The sequence below is a fragment of the Corvus hawaiiensis genome, chromosome 9 (genome assembly GCF_020740725.1).
Source record: "Corvus hawaiiensis isolate bCorHaw1 chromosome 9, bCorHaw1.pri.cur, whole genome shotgun sequence".
In the NCBI taxonomy this organism is placed as follows: domain Eukaryota; kingdom Metazoa; phylum Chordata; class Aves; order Passeriformes; family Corvidae; genus Corvus; species Corvus hawaiiensis.
This window is the reverse complement of record NC_063221.1, coordinates 26,552,763-26,574,150: the sequence shown is the minus strand read 5'-3', so window position 1 is coordinate 26,574,150 and position 21,388 is coordinate 26,552,763. Positions and strand designations below refer to the sequence as shown.

At 36.9% G+C, this 21,388-nt stretch overlaps 1 protein-coding gene across 6 annotated transcripts in view; it reads left to right on the top strand.

Annotated features, from left to right (window-relative positions):
• Positions 1–21,388, top strand: part of LOC125330262 (BEN domain-containing protein 5) — an 888,500-nt gene that overhangs the window by 27,094 nt on the left and 840,018 nt on the right. For all 6 annotated transcript variants that reach the window (XM_048313226.1, XM_048313225.1, XM_048313223.1 and 3 more), the window contains exon 3: positions 19,295–19,419. In XM_048313226.1, the coding sequence (XP_048169183.1) occupies positions 19,295–19,419 (125 nt within the window). The remainder of the gene's footprint in view (positions 1–19,294; positions 19,420–21,388) is intronic.

The following is a 21,388-nucleotide window of genomic DNA, read 5'->3' as shown; positions in this document are numbered from 1 at the left end:
ATTTCCTGTGCATCAGTTTCTCCCATTCCTCTTGTCCCATTGCTGGGCCCCACGGAGCAGAGCCTGGGGACCTCCTCTGACCCCTCCCTGAAGACACTGACAGACATGGATGAGGGCCCTTCTCAGTCATCTCTTCCCAGGAGTGAACAGGCCCAGCTCCCTCATCCTTTCCTCATGAATCCTATCCTTTGTGTGGTCATGTTTGATTTTTTTTCTTTCAGGGGGCAGAAGACACTGACACAGGCTGCCCAGAGGGGCGATGGATTCTCCATCCACAGAGGTGTTCAAAACCTGGGCAGATGCAGAAGCGAGCAGCCTCTTCATGCTGACCCTTTTTTAGGACTAGTCAATCTCCAGAGAGAACACTCACAAGATTAATACTTTCCTTTTTTTTGCCCTGAAATTAGAATACACTTCAGATAGATTCTGTTCTTGTTGTTCTTTAAATCACTTAAAAATTCTCAGCTGCCTGCTGTTCCAAAGTTAACAAGCCAAATTAAGATCTTTGCTTGTTTGAGCTGCCACTCTAATGCAAGAAGAGACAAAACACTGTGAAATAAACAGTGGTCTGTACTTTTGAAAGAATACTGGTTGGAAAACATACTTCAGAAGAGGTGTTTCTACATAAACAAAAAGTATTCTTATTCTTGGATGGATACTATCTGATTTCAGGAGAAAATATTTTAGAATATTTTGCTCAGCCTAACAGGAATTTGGATACAAGTTATTAGGTGGGAAACACATTATTTTGGATACATGCAGAGCTTCATTTTGCATTTATTGATGCTATTCAGTAACCTAATTGCCTTCTAGGTTCAGCCTTTAGCATGCTAATTTTGATTTAGTGTTTGTATTTCTGAAAACAAACTGGGAACAAACCATAAATTATCACTGTGTGTTCTTTAGACAGCTACTGGAATTCCAGTATCTACTACAGTAACATAATGTGAAGGTAAATTACCATAATGTATTAAGGGTTATTATTATATTCTAACAGTTTCTGGTAGAATCACATCTCTGTTTCTCTCGTCTGAAACTGTAGCTTTTTCATAAGAAGAATAATTTATTCTGTTTTTTAAAAAAAATTGGGTTTGAATGTTTATTGTTGCTACTGTACTACGTTATGAATAATTCATTTTTAGTAGCCATTTTTAAGATTGTAAATGAATGTCATATTTCTGATGTGAAAAACTTTTAAGCCTTTTTCATGAATGCAATATAAAATATAGAGAGCTAAGGAATAATACATGTAGGGTTTTTTCTTTTTCCTTTTAGCATTTTGGTGGTCAGCTTAAGAAATTATGTTCACAGTGAGTTTTTTGAATGATTGACTAAGAATTTTTTTGACACTTGTGCTCCTTTTTTGGTCTTCTTACTTGCAGTTTTTATTATATTAGGCTCCAATTATATAAGACTTTACATATATATTTCATATTACTGTTAAGTTATATAATGAAATAACTCCAGTGCAACATAAAAGTGCCCATGTACCTGCACTGGGCTGATGGCCACTTGTGTAGGCACAGTCAGATTGGATTGTTTAGCAGTGTTAGCACAGCCCAAATTGTTTTGAGACTGGATAAATACTTAGAGGGTGAGTTCACTCTGGAGTTTTGTGCTGTTGCAGATCCATTGCTGTCAGAATACCAGAGCTGTGTGCCTGAGCTTGCTGGGGTGATGGTTTGTAGATGTGCTCCTTCCTAAAAGTAAAGTTGAGGAATGGAGCAGCAATCTTAGAATTAATTTATGCTTTTTTTCTGAAAAATAAAAGCTGATAGCAAGTTGGAACTTGAATTTTGGTTATTACTGCATGTATTTTCTGTGGGCCTTCTGTTTCAGTACTTTCAGGACCATTCTCTGTCATTCCAAACACTTGTCATCCTCTTACTTGATTATCACTATGCTATCCTGCCTGGTATTTCTCTTTCCTCTCTGCATTTGTGTAAATGTTATTGCTGAAGTATCTTCTTTTGTACGTTGAGAGAATGTTGAGCCTCACTTTTGAGCCTGTACATTAAGTGCTATATCAAATTAAACGTTGTTATCACCTCTAGGACTCCATGTTATCAGTCTGCCATTAGCATTTGTTTTCTTTTTCATTATTCCTGTCTGTGTGCTCTTCTTTATCCTTTTGGATTTAGTGAGCCATTTATTTCCTTTCCTCATATTTGCATTTCATTTTCATCAGTAAACATTTTGTCGGTTTTATTTTAGTCAAGGTTTCCCATTTTCATGTATCCCTTCCTTGAAAGATTTTATTAAATCTGCCTTTCCAAAATGCTTCCTGTTTTTTTCTTTTTTAAGGTTTTTTTTTTTTTTTTTTAAATTTACATGTATATATATTAATATTCAAAGGCACTGGGATCCAGAACTGTTGTTGTGATGTTTGGTGATCATCTGTCCTTATTCAGTCTGTATGCTCATTTGGAGAGGAAATATTTCTTACCCAAAACTCTGACTTCAGCTGTGCACTCTAAATATTTTCTCTAGCACGGGGGATCTATGTTGACAGATGCCAAATCCTCAGTGCCTGGTCCAGGGCAGAAATCAGTGGAAAAATCTCTGCATAACTACAATTTCTGTTGGTTTTGGGTCAGACCATAAGCTTGTGAAACTTTCCATGAATGGTCATGGGGCAAGTGGGCAAATGTTCTGTCCCTTGATGGGCTGGAGGTCAGTGAGAGTGAATGCCAGAGGAGACAGAACTGATTAGATGGCAGGAAAAGAACATTATCAGTGATTACAAAAAGTTAAATTAAAAGTGTCTGTCCCATTTGTCTACAGTGTCACAATGACATCTACATACTTCTTAGGATGTGAATACATGACTTCCAAGACCTCTGATTGTATTTTCTATTTAGAATGTTAGCCTAGTTAATAATAACTTATGCTTGTAGTCTTTTACTGCAGGAGATCACTGTGTGCTTTACAAGGTACTTTTGTTTTCATTTTATAGTTCCAGAAATCTGAGGCTCCCAGAAGTTCAGAGCTCCAGTGTTACACAGTAGAATCACCATTTGAAGCATTTTGACATTATCTTCTTTGAAGCACACTAATTGGATTTAAGCCCACACCTTTGATTACTCTTTAAAACTGAACAAAGCATGTGTCATCCTGAGTCATGGTGGATAAGACGGACTTTTCCTTTGTAGGGATGCTATTTTATAGTCTGCCATGCTTCAACAGATATTAGGAATAATAGATACTATTTCAGATAGAATGTAACAATAACTGATATTATTTCAGCAGTACAGGGAAACTTAAATACTGTTGGAAAAACTGTGTTAGATTATCTCCTCTGACTCAGACTAATGAAGAAAGAACCAGCTGAGTAAAGAAAGAGGAGGGAGAACAAGCATTATCTTTTGCAACCTATTCAGTTTTGGCTGATTTAACCTAGATGAGGAGAAAAGCAATATTGTGTTCTTTGACAGTACTGTAACAAGCTTTGCTAACTGATAATAATAACTAGAAGACATATGTTAAATGGTTGGTTCTTCTGAGAAAGGAAGAATGCTGAAATCAGAAAGTTGTATTATTATAATTTGATAATTGTGATTTGGTCTTTTTTATCTACATGAATCCATAGTGAGAGCAAATATAAGCTAGTATATTTTAACAAAATGAAATTCCACAGTGTATGAACTAGAAAATATGGAGAAAATTCAACATTGGCTGATTAATATGAAATCCAATGTCATTTTACTGTGGATGTTATATTGGAAAGATAATGTTTGTGAATTATTTCAAATCCTGCAGAAAGACTTCACCACCAAGAAAATCTAACCAAATAAAATAAACTTCTTTATTAGTAGTATTCTTAATTAACCTGTCTAGTCCTACAAAATGATCTTGTCTTGCAGTAACAGAGCCCCCTAAAAATTGATAGCCAATCTTTCCTCCATGTTTATTATTATTCTTTGCTGGATGATAGTGGAAGAATGTCCTGATGTGGTTTGTTGTCCAGTGCCTTGCAGAGGAATGTGGAGGCTCAGTTCAATATGGGAGCCATGGGCAGTGTCACTGCCCTGTGGTGTGACACACACAGGTGGTGCCACCTTGGACCACACTCTTGTAATTCAGTGTGCTCAGGGTGAGGGCTGGTGTGGGTTCTATTCCAGGGTGGGTTCGAGGCCTTGAGGAACAGCAAAATGCAGCAGCAAATGCAAAAATAATGGGAGAAAGAGGAAAAAAGAGGCTTGAATATCCATGTGACTCTGGAATCCCTGGTTCTGTGCACTGAGGCCAAATCCCTCAGCATGTATAGAAGTTCTTTTTGCAGGTGAAGTTTTATATGACCTTAACAAAATCACTTTGCTGACTACAAAAAGTTAGTTAAAAAAAAATGAAAATATAGCTGCTAGCCCTTCAGGTTTCCTGCTATCCTCTATTCATATTCTTATTTGTTAAAGAGTTTATAAATTGATATTTACAGCACTCCTGCCATCCTAGTAGCTATAAGAAGCTTCCCACCTGTTCAGAATTGGAAATCTTTTAAATTCTAATTAAAATTCCCGAAGTATAAACTATTCCCATCCTTAGAGGGGACAGTGGGACTGCCATGTTTCTTGTGAGTCTGGGGTATTCTAAAGCCAAAGGTCCTTCAGTTTCTGACTGCCTTTCACATCAGCAGTGTGACAGAAAGTCATCTTTCAGTCACAGAGATAACGTTTTCCTGTCAGTATGGTAAAAATATGAAAATGAATACACAGAGTTTATAAAAGTTCCTGGTTTTGAAGACTGGCTTTTGAAAAAGCAGGTCTATTTGTCTAAAGCTAGTGACATTTGTTAATTTTGTTATTTAAAGTTTTTCACTCTTGATAGTAACATGTAAAAATTTTTTTACTAACACGTTAAATATCTGATTTTTTACTGCCAAGTAAATAAACGAAAGAAATACATGTTATTGAGGTTAAAGTACTAGAATATTATTAAAATTAGGAACCACAAATAATTTCTTGCTTCTTAAAATGATAATTGTTTTGTAACTCCTTGCCCACTGTTTCATAATGTATGAGAACTTTCCAATGCATTTAATAAGAAAAAGATTTGTGTATGTCATAGGGAATGAATGTGTTGTAAAGCACCTACATATAGACTCAAACAAAGTTGAAATTAACCATGGATACATTTAAAGAAGTAATTTTAATTAACCCCTTTATCTCAGTTAATTTGCATTATGTTTTAAAGAGCTTATATTATTATATCAGCAGCTTCTTGTATTGTTGGGATATACTAGTAAAATAGAAGTAAAACATAATATGTAACAAAAGTAGTTGTTATTTTTAACTGAAAAGTTTTGCTATTTCTTTAGATTCTTACATAAATTGGCACCCCTCTTTAGAAATTCAGCCTAATTTTGAATAGAAATAATACTGCTAAGTGTGTGTATGTCCCTGCCTTTGAAGAGTCAAAAGCAACATTGGATCTGTATAATTGATCAAGGTTACTTCATGTCCATGAGAAACAATAATACAGCCCAACAATCACAGTAAAGATATTTAAGTACTAATTGCTTTAGAAATATTGATTTGTGTTCTGGCTTTATAAAATAATTTGCAAAAAAAATGTTGTCTATTTTGAAAATCTAAATCTTTCAGTTTTTTTAGATTTATTTTTTTTTCTTTTTGGAAAAATATGTTCCTACCAAACAGAAACCCAGTGAGAAAAAATTTGGAGATACAGTCAAATAAAAGAAAATTTAATTTTAATCCACTTAATTAGAATCCTAAATCAAGCTTAAGTGGGTGTCTTGGTAGGCTAGAAACTTCTGGATATCAAAGAATTATTAGAAGAGTGGAAAAAGTCAGTGTGTGATGTGATTGGCTTTAAAACCATAGTTTCCTCTGCATTTTGGGAAATTCAGATAAAGGTGAAAAGTATAGCAGGAGCAGAGTGGGCAAGGGAGTTCTGTTCTGATTTTTGTTCCTTCATACTTAGTCATTTTGAGTTTTCTGTATTTAAAAGCCAATTAATCTAGTTTATTATATTGTAAAAAAGCCTGCTTTTTGTTTAAAAGCTTTATTGGCTTTTTGGAATACTCACTTATAAGAAAAAAGATCTAGGCAGTTCAATTTCAATAGTATGTCTGACTTAGATGCTCATCCCATCCATCTTAAATCCATTTTCTTTCTCTAATCACCTGCACACCCTTGTCACAGTTCCCAGGCTTGCTTTGCCTGTATGAGAGTTGGCAAATTGCACCTGTTAGATACCTGTATGTCTGAGAAACAAGGGAAATTACATTTCTTTTGTGTCTCAAGCACGGGGGGCTGTGTCCAGGGGGAAACTTGAGTGCTCACTACCTGAACCAACGTGAGAAGCTCAATGTTAGTGAACTAAAGCGTGAGATTGTAGGAGGATGGAGAAAGGCAGTGCTCTCTTTTTGTCACACTGATGCTCTTCAATCTGTTGCTTAGCAGGCTGACTCCATATGTCTCCAGATATGTGGAACTGAATTATATAATTATCATTATATAATTATTGTAACATGAAATTTCGGGAACATATGACAGACATGTAAGCAAACACACCCTCGAAACAAGCCATTCCTTTGAAATTAGTTTGGTGTTTGCATGGTTAGAGATAGGACTTTAACAGCTTGGTTCTGCAGACAAAATACTGTTAAAATCCAAAATCTCATAGAGGAAAGTTGCACAATTTTACTGTACACAGCAGTGTATTTGAAGGTAGGGATATACAAATACAAATGTCTACACATATATGTAGACTTTATAGATGTGAATGTGCATTTTCATGAAAATTCCTGTTTGGATGGATGTAGCTACTTTAAAAATACCCCATCTGATTAAAATTTAAGATTAGCATTTAGTGTTAACATAATACATGGAATTGTAGAAGGGGTATCTATTGTAGAATACAAATTTCATTGCTGGCTGACGCTTTATAAGAGTCATCCCCTCAACTTCCTCCCTTGCCCTCGCCTTGCCCTCCTCTCTCCCCATGTTTTAGGCATCACTTTCTGATGAAATCCTCATTCTGAGTTAGCACGGGGAGTAAAATAATATGTTGATGGCTTGGATATCTGTTGGTGTTCTGATGATCCCTGAGTAGAGAGAGTGATGTGCTGTCACTCTCTCCATAACTGTCCAAGGTTGAGAATTTTATTGCATCTTTCAAAATTTCTTTTTACTTTCCTCTGAAAATGAAAATAAGTTGAATAAAATCCAGTTTAAATTTGAGCGGAGCTGCATACTCACTCTGGGTAAAAAATTAAACTCTATTTCCTAAGGAGTTTTTTCTGTTAATACAACTTTTGTTCCTGCTTTATGACAATTATCATATATGGCATTTTTTTTTTTGTTTTACTGCCACAGTTTGAAGTGAGAGCATTAAGTTAAATTAATTTGACTTTGCTTGGCAAATGGCGATAGTAGCACTTTAACAGCTGTTTGCTTTCCTGGATTGTCCTTGGTGCTGAAATTGCTTTTGTACCTAAACAGCAAACTGTGTTTATAGGGCTACAGAATATGGAGATAAATTTAGCCTGTCAAACAGATATTATTGGGGCTTTTTTTGTGCTGTGTTTCTGGGAGTGGATCCTGACTACAGTGCTTTAATTCCAAGCTGTGTGTGCCTTTGGACATCTTACAGGACTGTTGTGGAGCTTTTCTCTTTGATTTATGACCTTGCCTGTATGGACTTCTGATCAGATTTTATTCTCATTTAGTGCAAGAGGGGCTAATTATGAAAGTGACAAAGATTCTTTCGTTGTACTAAAGCTTTCTGAATGACAAAAGGGGGCTTTAAATTAAAATGAACTTTAACAAGGCATTTTCACATTGAAGTGATACACACTCTACCACTGATAGAGTAATTCATTTTCAATCCTTTCTGATTCTATAAACACATTGTCTCACAAGATCAGTAATTTTTTTACCTCTCAGGCTAATGAAGAGTGGATGGTAGACCAATGAATTCTCTTTTTGCAGAACTGTTTTGACATTCTTAATTTTTTCTTAAATATCAAAGAAAGGACAAAGAGCAGTGATTTTATTGCATTAATATTAATAATCATTTATCTGCCAGAAAAACATTTAAATATCACTTGACATTTGCAGAGAAAGATTAATGTTTAATTTACTACAAACATAGAAATACTTTGAAATAAAAGGAAACGCTTCTGGATTCAGCAAAATAAAAAAAACCAAAAAACCACCAAAACCCCAACAAAATTAAGACAGACATTCAGATATAAAAAACCATTGTAACCATAGCAGTAATCAAAAACATGTTGGTGCCATCTAAAATGTCAATATTTAAATTATCACTTCTGATTGAAAAAATAACATCAACTAGATAGTTTTTTAAGGTCTAATTTAAGCTTTAACTAAACAAAGACAAATGAGGGTAAGCAGTTTTCTTTAACATCCATGTGGGTACAGCTACAAAGGCCTGTATAAATTCTAGCAGCATTATAAAAACAAACCAACATACTGTAGTTAGGATATGAACAGTATTGGCATTTCCTAAATACTGGTAGGTCTGAAAATCAAGGGGGGCCTCCAGAACAGGCTGGTGTCTGGAGGAAAGGAAAATAGCAAGACACAGGAGTCAGAAAATTATATAAGTGAAAATACAGGAGGAAGTTCCATTACCTACAGAAGGATCAAAATGCTGTATAATAAAGAGAAAAGTAGCGAAATCCCCTTGTTCTACAAAAGAATGTCAGAGCAGGAGCTACAGAGGAGGAGGAGATGAGCAGAAAAGTTGTGTATCAGTCTAATCTGATGAAATGGCTAAAAATGTACCCAGACTGCAGGGAAGTCTATCTGTAAATTTTATCATGGAGATTATATGGTAAGATACCACTTTTAGGCAATGAAATGATGGGATTAATGTATTGAATGAGAATAACATTTCTAGCCCCCAAACTGTTTTTGTGACTGGATTGATAATGGCATAGAGAATCAAATTCAGTTTTATAATAAACTAAAATAAGACTGTTTCTTCTGCAAAAGCTGTATGTAGGACAGATATTATTCAGATTCAGTACTTGTATGGAAAGTCTATCCTTACAGTACCTTTTTTTAAGGATTTTTTTTTTATGTGACAAAGAAAGTTTTAGCTATAAACCCAGTAATTTATTAGTTAAAGAACGTTTTTATCCAGGATCCGTCTCAAAAAGCAAGATTCTTTTATAAGGCAATACCTGGAACCTTTCCATTAATACTCTTTAATAAAAAACCTCTGATTTTATTTACAGCTCTGGTGACTTTTGAGAAGTCCTTGAGGATATAATATAACTATAGGTCTCCAAAATGATTAAGATTTCCATTTTTATTCAAGTGTCCGTCTGTAGTTACACTTTGGAAGGTTTCCCCTGGAAAAATGGTGATTCTGTGTATAAGGCACCAAACTAGGCCAAATGCAGAATTACAGCATTACTGTGCAGGAATAAATCAACAGGAATATCCTCCCTTGTAGGATGAAAGAACTTTCTTCTCTTTTGCATTACAAGAATTCTCAGGGTCTTTGCAAAATGATGAATATATTGAGTAGGAAGCATTACATAAGTAGGACTGCTGTGTTGTACTTAAGAATAAAGAATATGCAGCTTTTAACATTTTTAGCCATTTTTAATTCTTTTTTTGCACACCTGTGCCGTCTAGGCAGCAGGTAAATATGAGAATGTTTTACGTCAGAGGCTATAGAGAGCAACAGATTTCAGTGGTGTACACTGAGCACCAGGCCCCAACCAAGTCAGTATTTAGAACATGTTTCACTGTGACACACCAGTGATGGTACATCCCACTGTGGTACCGCAGTTCCTATCCCCTCATCTGCCTTGCTGGTTGCTTCCGTGGTAAAGGCTGCAGACGTTGTTATAATTTATTTATTAACTTATTAATTATTTATTTAGAATAGCACCCATTATATGCTAAGTGACTTCCAGACAGAAATTTCCCCAAATGCTTTTCCTTTAAGAGCTCTGCTCTGAAAGATGTGGTACAAGCACAGCCGTGAGAGACCCATTTTGGGAGCACACGCTTTGTTAAAGAAAGCTGAGTTTCATGACACTAATGCAAAACCTCTTTGTATTCTGATTTTCCTTTAACAAAGGTTCGCTGCTGTGGATAAATAACTGCCCATCTGTCATTGGAGGCCTTTGGGGAATTGATAAAGAGGGAGAAGAGAAATCTGTTTTTCTGGGGATTTGGTGGATTTGGTGTAGTGGGTGTGCAATGGCCATCTTAGGGCATGGGCCTCTGATTTTTAAGCACTCTTGACACTCCCTACTAAGTTGATGCTTTGCTGCTTTACCACTGCCAGTTTGCTTATGTACATGATTTTGTGAGTTTTTGGAGCATTTGTCCTGCAGTCTTGGGCTCTGCTGATATTTCTGTAATTCATAAGACTCTCACAGATGTAGGAGAAGGAGTCAAGAGACTGACTCACTTTTATCTATCCTTTACAATTTCCCTACACGGTGAACATTGACATTTTATTCTTTGCAGCACCACGTTTTTTAGGTCCTTTAACTGAAAGCGTTAGTTTTTATTGAAAAGGGCAATTTTGAAATAAGGCTCTTTGGCTGCAAGTGATTAAATATCAATCTCATTTGATCAAAACTATTGAATTCTTTCAGCAAGATTGTGTTGCATAATTTCTTAATACATAAGGAAGCCTGCTGTTTACACAATGGTCTTTGTAATATTAACAGGGATATGTGTATTGTGCTACTTTGCTCATAGTGGTTGTTGAGCAATCATGATCACTAAATATTCAGGAATACTTGTTGCTGTTTTTCATTGTGCTCTAAATTGGGATCACCGTTAAGACTGCCTTACCTAATGAACATAAAAAGACAGAAAATATTCTAGTTCTAGCTGCTTGTGTTGTCTTTCTAAATTGCATTGTTTACTCTCCTGGACTATAAAAGAAAGTTGTAAGTGATGTCAGTATGTGGCCTTTGGGATTAACACCTGCTAGAACTTTACAGTTATTTATAATGTGAAATCTCTGTAATAGTATTTTCATTGCAGGAGGGAGATCAAACCTACTTAATAAATTTTAATTCCACTATTCTCCCTTTCCCTTTGCCCAGACATCATTCAAACACCTGTGACCAAGAAAAGTATTTTTTTCTGAAAGGAAGAATTCATCCTAAAGCTATCCAATGGCAGGACTGTCCAGACTCCTGAAATATGAGAATCTTTTTGTAACATTTTTTAGTAAAGTAAATCATGGCATTGCCCATCCCACCCCTCTTTCTTTTATATTCAACGAATAGATTTAAGATTGTTTATGATTCTCTCATTTTTCAACCTTATTCTTTCTTAAAGGTTTTCAATTCCCTTAATTTTCTGTGTGGAAGACAATTCTACCTCCTACTCTAATTCAGATAAAAGTTTTAATTTATAAAACTCCTGTGGGTGTTTTGGTCTAGGCTACACATCATTAATATTTCTGCAATTTAACCCGATACAAAGGAATTAAAGATTTATTCATTACACTTCTTTGGGACCACTGAGAAGCAGTAACTGTGTTCCCAGGGCCTGTGGGCTGAATGCCCCCAGGAAATGCATCTAGTGCACCTTACTTATCACTTGGGAGGAAAAGTACTGGGGAGAGTGGAACTCAGAGTGTGATCTTGAAAAGGTGTGGAAAATCAGAGCAGGCTCTCATAGTTATGAATTAAGAGCAACGCCTGAAGAAACAAAGAAACAAATAGAGATCCATAAATTACATATACCCCAAAAATACCATTTATTTTAATGTTGTTTACATAGATAACCAAGAAAAATGTAAAGCTAGAATTTTCATGTGCTGTCAGTCACAATTAGATTTTATCACATCGTCTGCTTACAATAAAAGCTCAATCAGAATTTCTCAGCCCCTGTGAGCTCTATATCCTGATTTACCCTTTGCAGAGATAGGACCTGGCCTTTTACTGCTGCTAAGACCTAAGTCATTGTTCCCATGCATTTTTCACAAAAACTATGGATTTGCTGTTCTTTGGATGTCACTATTGATAAAAACTTAAAATATAATGGAAACAACAATTTCAACTTGCTTAATTGAGGAGGGAAGATAGAAAAGAGACTGCAAATCAAGTCTGAAACATCCAGCTTTTCGAGCCATGTACTGTTGAAATACTTTGCCTGTTTGATAGTCTTGACCAGGCAGTCTGGCAGTCTGGATTTTGACCAAGAGTGATCATGCTATGGTTTTAACTGAAACATCAGGTTTTTAAAAGAATACTATATTGCTGAAGAGTACTGAGGATTTTTCTGCAGAACATTGATTTAACTGTGGCAGTGTAGATATTACTTTGTGTTGCAGAGCTTGATATGTGCAATTTTAATAATTTAAACTATAATTTGCAGGTGTTATATATATTTTTTTTTTATGGTATGGTCTTCTTTTTTCAAATCACGTGCTTTGTCGTTTCAGATATCTTGAGCTGATGTATGCTCTGGGCAGGAATCTAGGACATGATGCAAAAATTGTTGTGGGTGTTAGAGATCATCACTATTTAATTAGATTTTTCTTTTTCTATTTGGAATTCAAATACTATTTAGAAGTTCTTTAGGACTTATTGCCGAACTATTTTTTATGAATTCTTTTCGCAGACAAAGACCATAAAGCAAGTGGGAATTTACATCTGATATTCCTAGATGCACTCCTTTCAGAAGATACCTAATCTTTCAGTTGAGAGAAGTTTTTACAGATCTCAGTCCCTGTAGTTCCTGTTCCATTTAGAACATATTGATGAAATTTCTTTGCATTATCATTTCAATGTGTTTTATGATCTATAAGGATGAATTCCATCAAGAGTATTCCATATTCAACATTTTACCTTATTTTGTGAAATACAGAGTTGCATGAAATATAGATTAATGCTGTTTGGCTATCTTGGACTTGATCCCAGGTTCAACTGAAAATGATGTATATTCCAATCTGTTCCTTGGTTGTTTTTGTTTAAAGAATTTGTATAGATTGAAATGCAGCTGCAAGTGTATTAGTGATTTTCTATTGCTTACTTGTCAAGATTTTTATTGTGTGGATGAAAAATAGCATTTCAAAACCTGGCAGCATATTGACAAAAACAGAAGAGCACTTTGTGTAATTCTCTTTTGAAAAACTACCTCTTTTAGAGACAGAGATTGCCTCAGCTACTTCCATTCATATGTATCTTGATCAATAGATTTATTGATAGCTTTTAGCCAAGATTTAATTCTTTTTTTCTCCTCAGTTCACCATGGTGCTCACTTTTCTGAATTAAGAAACTAGAATTAGGCTCCTATAAGCAAGGCATACAATATGCAAGTGCTCTAGGTGTAAAAGGAGGCATTTGACCTTTTGTTGCTAATCTGTGACAGGTGCAGGCTATTTTCTTCCAAATGGTGTTAATTTTCATGTGCAAATCCACCCCCTGAAACCTGCATTCTATACATCCACCACAGGGGAATTGGTGGTCATCATGAGTACTGTAATGGACAGCTGAGAGGGATAATCACTGATATTTCAGCACATTTACACTCGCGACTCAGTCGGGTTTAGAGCACTTCTGTTTTCACTGCTTATTAGGGAGGCTTGAAGTTAGTTATTCATGGCCGGACAAAAAAAAGTGTCTGAGAAAGTTCATGTGCCGGGAACAGCACATTGTTACAAATTAGTTTCCTTTACCATTTCTGGCAAACTCATTACAAAGTAATCGCGCCCTGCGCTGAAGTGCACTTCCTCTGGGACCAATAACTGTAAATAAGCAGGGCTGCAAGCTGGCTGATAAGTTGTTGTTCTGAAGATAACGGTCCTTTTTAGCAGAGTGTTTGACCTTTTTCTTTATATTGCCTCAGGCTTGTCTAAGACCCTCAAGGTCTATTTTTCATCTTAAAAATTCTCTGTAGGCAAGCACAATGTGTGGTTTAAGAAGATTTTAGGATTGCTTAACATATCTATATTTTATTTTCTAGCATTTTTATGATAATTGTTAGAATGTTTAGTGACTTTAGCTAGCGTTTTCTTAAGCAGGTTTTCTTTCTTTGTGTAAAGTACACTTTTTATTGATGTAGGAAGCAATATACATTAATATTTTATGAGGACTAAGTGTATGTTGCATGATTAATAAAATAGTATCATTGGGCTTTTTTCTGACTTTTAAAGAAACTTGAAACATGCTATTGACCCCTTTCACTATTCACATTTTGAGAGCATTGCACTAAACATTACTCTGTAAAGCAATTTAAGCAAATATAATTAGGAATTTCAGCTTGAATGATTAAAGGAAAGTATGTCTCCTCTTTTCTCAGTATGCTAAGAGTATTGAACAGAACTGTGACTGAAAATTGAGTGTGTCTTAAAAACAAACCCCAAGGCTAGGTGAAAGTCAGCTTATAGACATTTGGGAATTTGATTTGTTCACATCTGCCCATCAGTTTAAAAAGATCTGTGCTAATATTTCTGTAAAGTAAAATAATAATAGAAAAAAACCCTGCAACTAATTTCAGAGTGCATAGGAGAGAAAATCCAAAGTGTTTTGCAAAGTGCTGGCTACCCTAATAAATTGCTTGTTTTACTTTTAAGATATAGTCAGAAAGTTATTTGACATCCAGATGTGCACCTAGATTATTAAAAAAAAAGTTAAACAAGAATTATCTTAGAATGCCAACCAGTTCAGCTTTTATTGCTCATAATGTTGTTTTTTTTCCCTTGCAGGTCATGTTACTCAATCAGTTCATTAATCATACATGTACCTTCAATAACATTAATATCTTGTGTTTTGTAATGTTACCCCCAAACATAGTGCTAATCACAAGATATGGAGTGATGAGGCTTTGGAAAATGCTGTATAATCTCATATATATGACTTCTGTATTTATGGAATGGAGTGGTGATGAGTTCATGTGGGCATGAACTCAAAGTGAAGTAAAGCAAAGCTGATGTTTTAGTAGTGTGAGACGTTTTTCTCTGATTGTAAAAGAGTATACTTAACCAATGGGGATGTGAACAGACTCTCTTACTGCTATCACAAATTACCAGACTGGCAATGTACACGGAATAAGAACTGTGCACATGAAGGGTCGTACAGTGGTTGTATCATGACTGAAAACTGTTGGTAGGTACATTACACAAAATTGGTTCTATCTGGCTTTCTCTTACATTTGTCATCATTTCAGCACAGAAACTGTTGGCTGCAGGTACTGCAAAGCACAGGGTATGCATTGTGGAATTGCACAGAGATTCCTGGGACACAAGAGGCACTTGCTGTCTACCCACTTACTCAATAGTTTCCTCTCTTGCTATATATTTAGCAAAAAGGCAAGAAAAAAAAATTATGGAACCTTTTACAGATATTAAAAAAAAATCAGCTTGGAAGTGATTTGCACTTAAGAAAAAATGTTTATATTCAGTGTGAAAGTGGCTTAATATCTAAATGGAATGCTGTAATCAATGTTTTAATTCCTGTTCCATAGTTTCTAATGCATGTCACTGTGTTACCTGTGGTATTGGAATATAATTCTCATCCATTAGAATAAATCAATTGCCCATGACTACAGCGCTGTGAAAGCAGTACAAAAACCTGTTCAATATGTTTATGAGATTAACATTGGGAAGTTTATATCCTTTCTTGGACACCAAGAAATGTTCTTCTGTGGCTTTATCAGTTTTCTACAAAGCATCTCTTAAAGCGAGGAGGTGTTTTGTTCCTACAGTTCTTGGCTTCTTTGTACCAAAACTGCCGTCTTGTTTAATGACATTGCTATGTGGGCTGAAATTAGGCTGACAGATTGTGAGCAAAGGCTGTGATATTACAAACAATAGTCTATTGAGCATGAGGAACTTGTTGAATTAGTTACCGAAGGCATTAGTGCTCAGTTCAGCCTCTTTAGCATCTGGAGGACAGACAAGAAATAGTGGGCTAATGAAATGTCCAAATGACACCAAACTGCAAAGGGCTGCAGGTGACAATGGCAGCTGATGTGTGTTTTGAAGGACCCTGGTAAGAGGCAAAAACTAATAATAAACTAATAAACCCACAGAAGGAAAAAATACTGCATTAGGAGTGAAGGGCGTGAAGGGACAAATTTCCTCCAAATTTGTCTCAAACCAGCGCAGGAGTATTCAAATCAAAAGAGAAAACAATATTGGGGTTATTAGCACACCATTGATTAAATTTTAAGGGTTCTGCTGGATTTGAGATGGGTTTTCCAGAGCAGACTGGATGGCAGTGGCTCCAGCACACCAGCTCTTCACCATCCACGATTCCCTTGACATCAGTACAATTCTCCAGTGCTGGTTTAGGGATCCTGTGGACTCTGCAAAGTGGTTCTAAGTGATTCATCTGTTCCCCATCCACTTCAAGTTAGCTTGATGTTGAAAAAGGAACTGAAATGTGCAAAAGGTCAAAATCAAGGTCTCATTTTGTTCTAATTATTCACTTAATAATCTTTTAGTTTCCTATGCCATGCAGTACAAGTTTTTAATGGTCTTTGAACTTTAAATATGAATTTAATTGCTTCTGTGTCCTTCTTCGGGAGTAATTCCATCAAAATTTGCACCTCTGCTCTGTGCTGCAGATAATCCGTACCTGGAATTGCTGAGATTGCTGGGAGGCAGGTATAAATATTTGTTTACAAGATGGACCTAGTCCACCATCTGTGTTCATCCAGCCTGCTGCCTTAACCCTAGAGAATCTGGCAGGATTCCGTGCACAGCTCAGGCGGGCTCAGGACATCCACACACCAAACTTTGTCCAGAGAGACCTTAATCTGTGACCTATGAGGCAACTGGAATCTAAACTTTTGGGATGAATACCTTGGACCACCTAAATCCTGAAATATCCAAGGAATTTTATTATCCCAGCTATGTCATTTACGCAAGGCATTTAATGAAAAATACAGCAAAATGAAGTCACTTAATTAAAGGTATTACTATGCAGTTGCTTGGTTTTACCATTCTTACTTACTTTGGATAATAATCTGTAGGAAATCATGGTTTACGTTAAGGTTTGAACTCAGTTGTCAATAAGTGATGGGTCTGACCCCTGTGGCAAAACGTGCGCTCAGATGTGTCAGGGACTTCAGCTAAAGCCAGGAGCTGTGGTGGGTTGGCCTTGCCCACCCAGCACTCTCTCACCCACACTCCTCACCAGGACAGGGGTGAAAATAAGGTGAAAAAGCTCATGGGTTGAGGTGCAGACAGGGAGGTTGCTCACCAGAGGCCTCCACAGGCAAAACGGACTCTGCTGTGGGGAGACTAATTTATTGCCCGTTAAAATAGGTTTGCATAGTAAAAATCAAAGAGAAATTAAAACAATGCCTTCTCCCTGCCCTTCCCCATTTCCCAGGATCAACTTCCCCACACAAGAAGCAGTGCAAGGGGCTGAAGGCTGGGGTCAGCGCTCTGCTGCTGATCCTTTCTTGCTCCCCTGCTCCACCCTGGGCCTTTCCCTTCCCCTCCCAGGGCCGCAGTCCTGTCAGGAGCGCCTGGTCCTCTGTGGGCCAGTGCTCCTCCAGGAGACATCCACCTGCTCCAGCCTCTCCCCACAGGACACACAGGGGAGTCTCTGTCCTGGCTCCCAGGGCACCCCCTTCCCTCCTCCTCCTCCTCCTCGATCCCCGGTTCTCCTCAGGCTCCCTCGCCCCTCTGCCTGTGTAGGATTTTGCCCTTCACTGGACACATTTTCACCCGCTGGGCTGAGGGTGTGGGCTGGGCCATGGGTGAGGCCGTTCTGGAGCTGGCCGGGAGTGTCAGGAAAAGGCTGGAATGGGCAGGGGCAGCGTGGCCTCTCCAAGAGCTGGGCCTGCAGCCCCACTGCCGGCACCTGGGCACCAACCCCTGCCACAGCAGGTGACAGCAGGTGATTATATATATGTTTGGCAGAGGCATTCTGGCTCTGTAAAAGGGCTGGTTTTTCCAATATTTCCAATGCTAAGTGTCTCCTTGAGGCGAGCCCTCAGGAACAGATTGAGAGTGTGGAGTGAAGCTCTGCAGAGGGAAGCAGTGGAGAGAATTTTCTTCTGAAAAGAAGGATGTGGGTAGGAAAGTAGAGGATAACATTAAAAATAGGGAAGATTAAGCATGTTCCATTAGTAAAGCCAGAAACAATTTAGGATGAGGTAGAAATCCTGGAAATATTGATAAACAGAATTAAAAATGTCTTTTTCCTGCTTCTTTTCCAGCCCAGAGCAGCAGATCAGCTGAATTTTGCTGCTTGTGCTAGTATTGAGCAGCGTGTTACCAGAGAACAGTCCTATTGACTGCAGTGGGACTTGCTGAGGAGGGAATTGTTTAGCTCAAATAGCCTTATAAATACACATTAGAACCCAACAGTATATTTCCAACCCCAAAATATATTTGAAACCATAAACCCAGGTTTTCAGTGCTACTTTTTAGAAAGAAATATAATTTAGCATGCAAGCTAAAACATGGCCCTGTCTTACAAGACCTGATGAGATGGGTTTTGGATTGGATCAGGAAAATGTAAAGTCTTATTTTTGTAGTGTATAAATGAAATGGACAGTCTAACCCTGTCTCTAAAAATCTTGGCACACTTCAAAGGAAAAATGCCATTTTAGCAATTTAAAAGCACTTAGTGGGTTTTCCCAGTGCTGAACTTCATTTCTATAGCCAGTGTGGTTGCCTGCTGAATAATGCCATAGGGGACAATGTAGCTCTGACTATACTTAAAAATACTATTCCATGAAATTCACTAGGAACAAGCTGAGGCAAAATCTCATTTGTGTCTTTGGAAGGAGGTGATAGTGGCTGTAAATGGTAAAGGAAAAGGACTGAGATGGTTTTTGTATCACAGAGGAGATGAAGGCTGGACCATCTGTGTAGAGAGAGGGATGCTCAGAGGAACAGCCAGAGGGGCCAGGGGGAAATCTGGGGGCTTTAATGTTACAGGGGGTTGAACAAGAGCAGCAATTGGGAAGAAAGAAATCCATACAGGTGGGGGCTAAAAGAGGTGCAGAGGCATAATTAGAAAAGGGAAAAAAAGAAAAAGGAAGCAATTAAAAGGATATTAGGACACATAATTGGAATATTCAGATAAGAGGAGACAAAAGGTCAATTTGATTGAGTAATAAAAATCTGTGTTGTCTTCTTTTTGGTGTATTCATATGCATGTAGCTTACTGCTATATATTTTATTCTATGACTACAGTTAGGCCTTTAAAAAATAATTCTGAGCTGCTGCGAGGCCTTTTGTACTTGCATATTTTAACCAACAGAGGTAGAAGTTTTAAAAACTTTTCTCAGTGTAGTTCCTGGGGAGTTGATCAGCCATTCATTAAAACACATCCTGTTTCATCTGTCCTTGGTAGGGAACCTTGGCCGGGTGGACCATGTCACGGAGTTTGAATATGACCTCTTCATTAGGCCAGATACCTGCAACCCACGCTTCCGAGTCTGGTTCAACTTCACTGTGGAAAACGTGAAAGAATCGCAGGTAAGTGATAATAAATTAGATGGTATGATAGCTTTAAAAATTGCTTACTTCAGAATGTATTTTCTTTAACAAAAAAGATGACACCCAGGGTTTGCGAACTAAAAATTGCTCTAAAATATATCTTTGTTTGAATTTTTACAAATAAAATAAAGCAGGTATCAGCATTGGTATGGTATGACTGTCCTTTTCAGCAATGCAAGACAGGAGGTAACTGCAGACAGTATAAGGTTTGCCAACTAACAGAACTGGTATTAGTAATGGCTGCCATGTATTTGTGTTTTTGCATTCCAACTGAATATGTGTGTTAATGTACCAAAAAAGTCCATCATAGCTGTTCAAATATTATCACTCAAGCCTTCATTTAATACATGTAGAACAATGAGGTAGCTTTGCAAACAGGCATTTCCCTAGTGACTTGTAGCAGAGGAGTTGCTTGCCAACGTGTCGCTTGTGAAAGAGGAGGTTTAAATGTGAAGCAAATTGATAGGCAACTGTTTCACTTACTTTTAAATAATGTTTTTTTGCAGTAAAAATTCCCCTTGAGAAAGAAACTTCCTTGCTCTATTTTTTCACTTGTATAATTACAAAGTTATATACTCACATTGAAAAATAAAAAAGGGATTTCATTTCACTTTTCACAAGCACCTTGAATTTTGTTCTGGTGGCCTGCCTTAGTTTATCAGGATCAGTCTGTCATTTTTACTTATTGGAAATAAAACATATTTAGTAAGAGAAAAAAACTGCAGAAGCTTGATATGTGTATTCCTACGAGACTAATATCTTAGTATCCACCACTGTACCATTCCTGTTACAACTGGAAATCATGAAATTGTTTATCTATCGTCCTGGAGCCTGATACTTTATCAGACAGACCCTTTCCCCTGCTGTGCCTTACCCAACTATGATCAAATTATATAGTCATGAGATGAATGGGAATCTGTCTCAAGGAGGCAAAGAGATCAGGTAGAAAGATACAATATATATCTAGTGCTTACAGGATATTTGTTTTCATGATTGTCTACATGAAAGAGAGTGGTTTCACTATTAAGTTTGGCTTGTGAGGTCTGTTTTTATAATGTGTGCTCCTATAATCTTTTTCTCATCTCTCCAATTTCCGTTAAAATGAGACCTGCCTGGATGTAATCTAGTCTGGAACCCTTTTTAGGTCTTTGTACTACAGGCCATGGGCAGCATTAGTCATTGCAGCTCAGCTATATTAAATGAAAGTTAGAAGTTGCTACATCAAACATTCAGTGTAATGCAATCTGTTTTCTGCATTTTGATTAATTTATTTTATGTTTTCCTAGAAAACAGTAACAATGAAACCCAAACTATTCAGTACTGCTGAAAAATGTTGCACTAATACAGAGTACCTTTGATCACATTATGTGTAGGAGTAGATATTTTAATAGCCCTCTATAAATCATTACCTGCATCCTATTGTATTTATTTTTGATGTATTATATAGGCAATGTCCGAGGAAGGCACACCTATACATTTATATGTATTAGGTCTGGTTTTAGCCATTTGGATGAGAACTCATAAAGAGTAGCTACTTTTTTTTTATATATGATCTATTAGTGCATTATTTTGTTTTATTAATCTACTGATAAATGAAAAGAAAGACCAATTAGACGTTCCAGCCAATTTTACCATCCATGCATTATTGTTCCATAAGAAAACAGGTTCTTTGCATTCCAGTTTTAATTTTCTTAAGTCGTGGAGCTTCCATTTCCTATGTCTCAAAACTGTTTTATAGACTCCTCTCACTTACAGTGTTGCTTGATTTTTAGCCTAAAGCTTTCCTTTATTTAATCCCACAATTCCCGGTTGCAATTCTGCTTAGTAATAACTCCTCTTGGTACAAATAAATCCTCATCATCCCTGGCTAACATTTATATTTCTGTAAATTATAACATTCCTCATCATTTGTGTCTCAACCTAGCTATCATGTTTGGTTCTTTCAGCC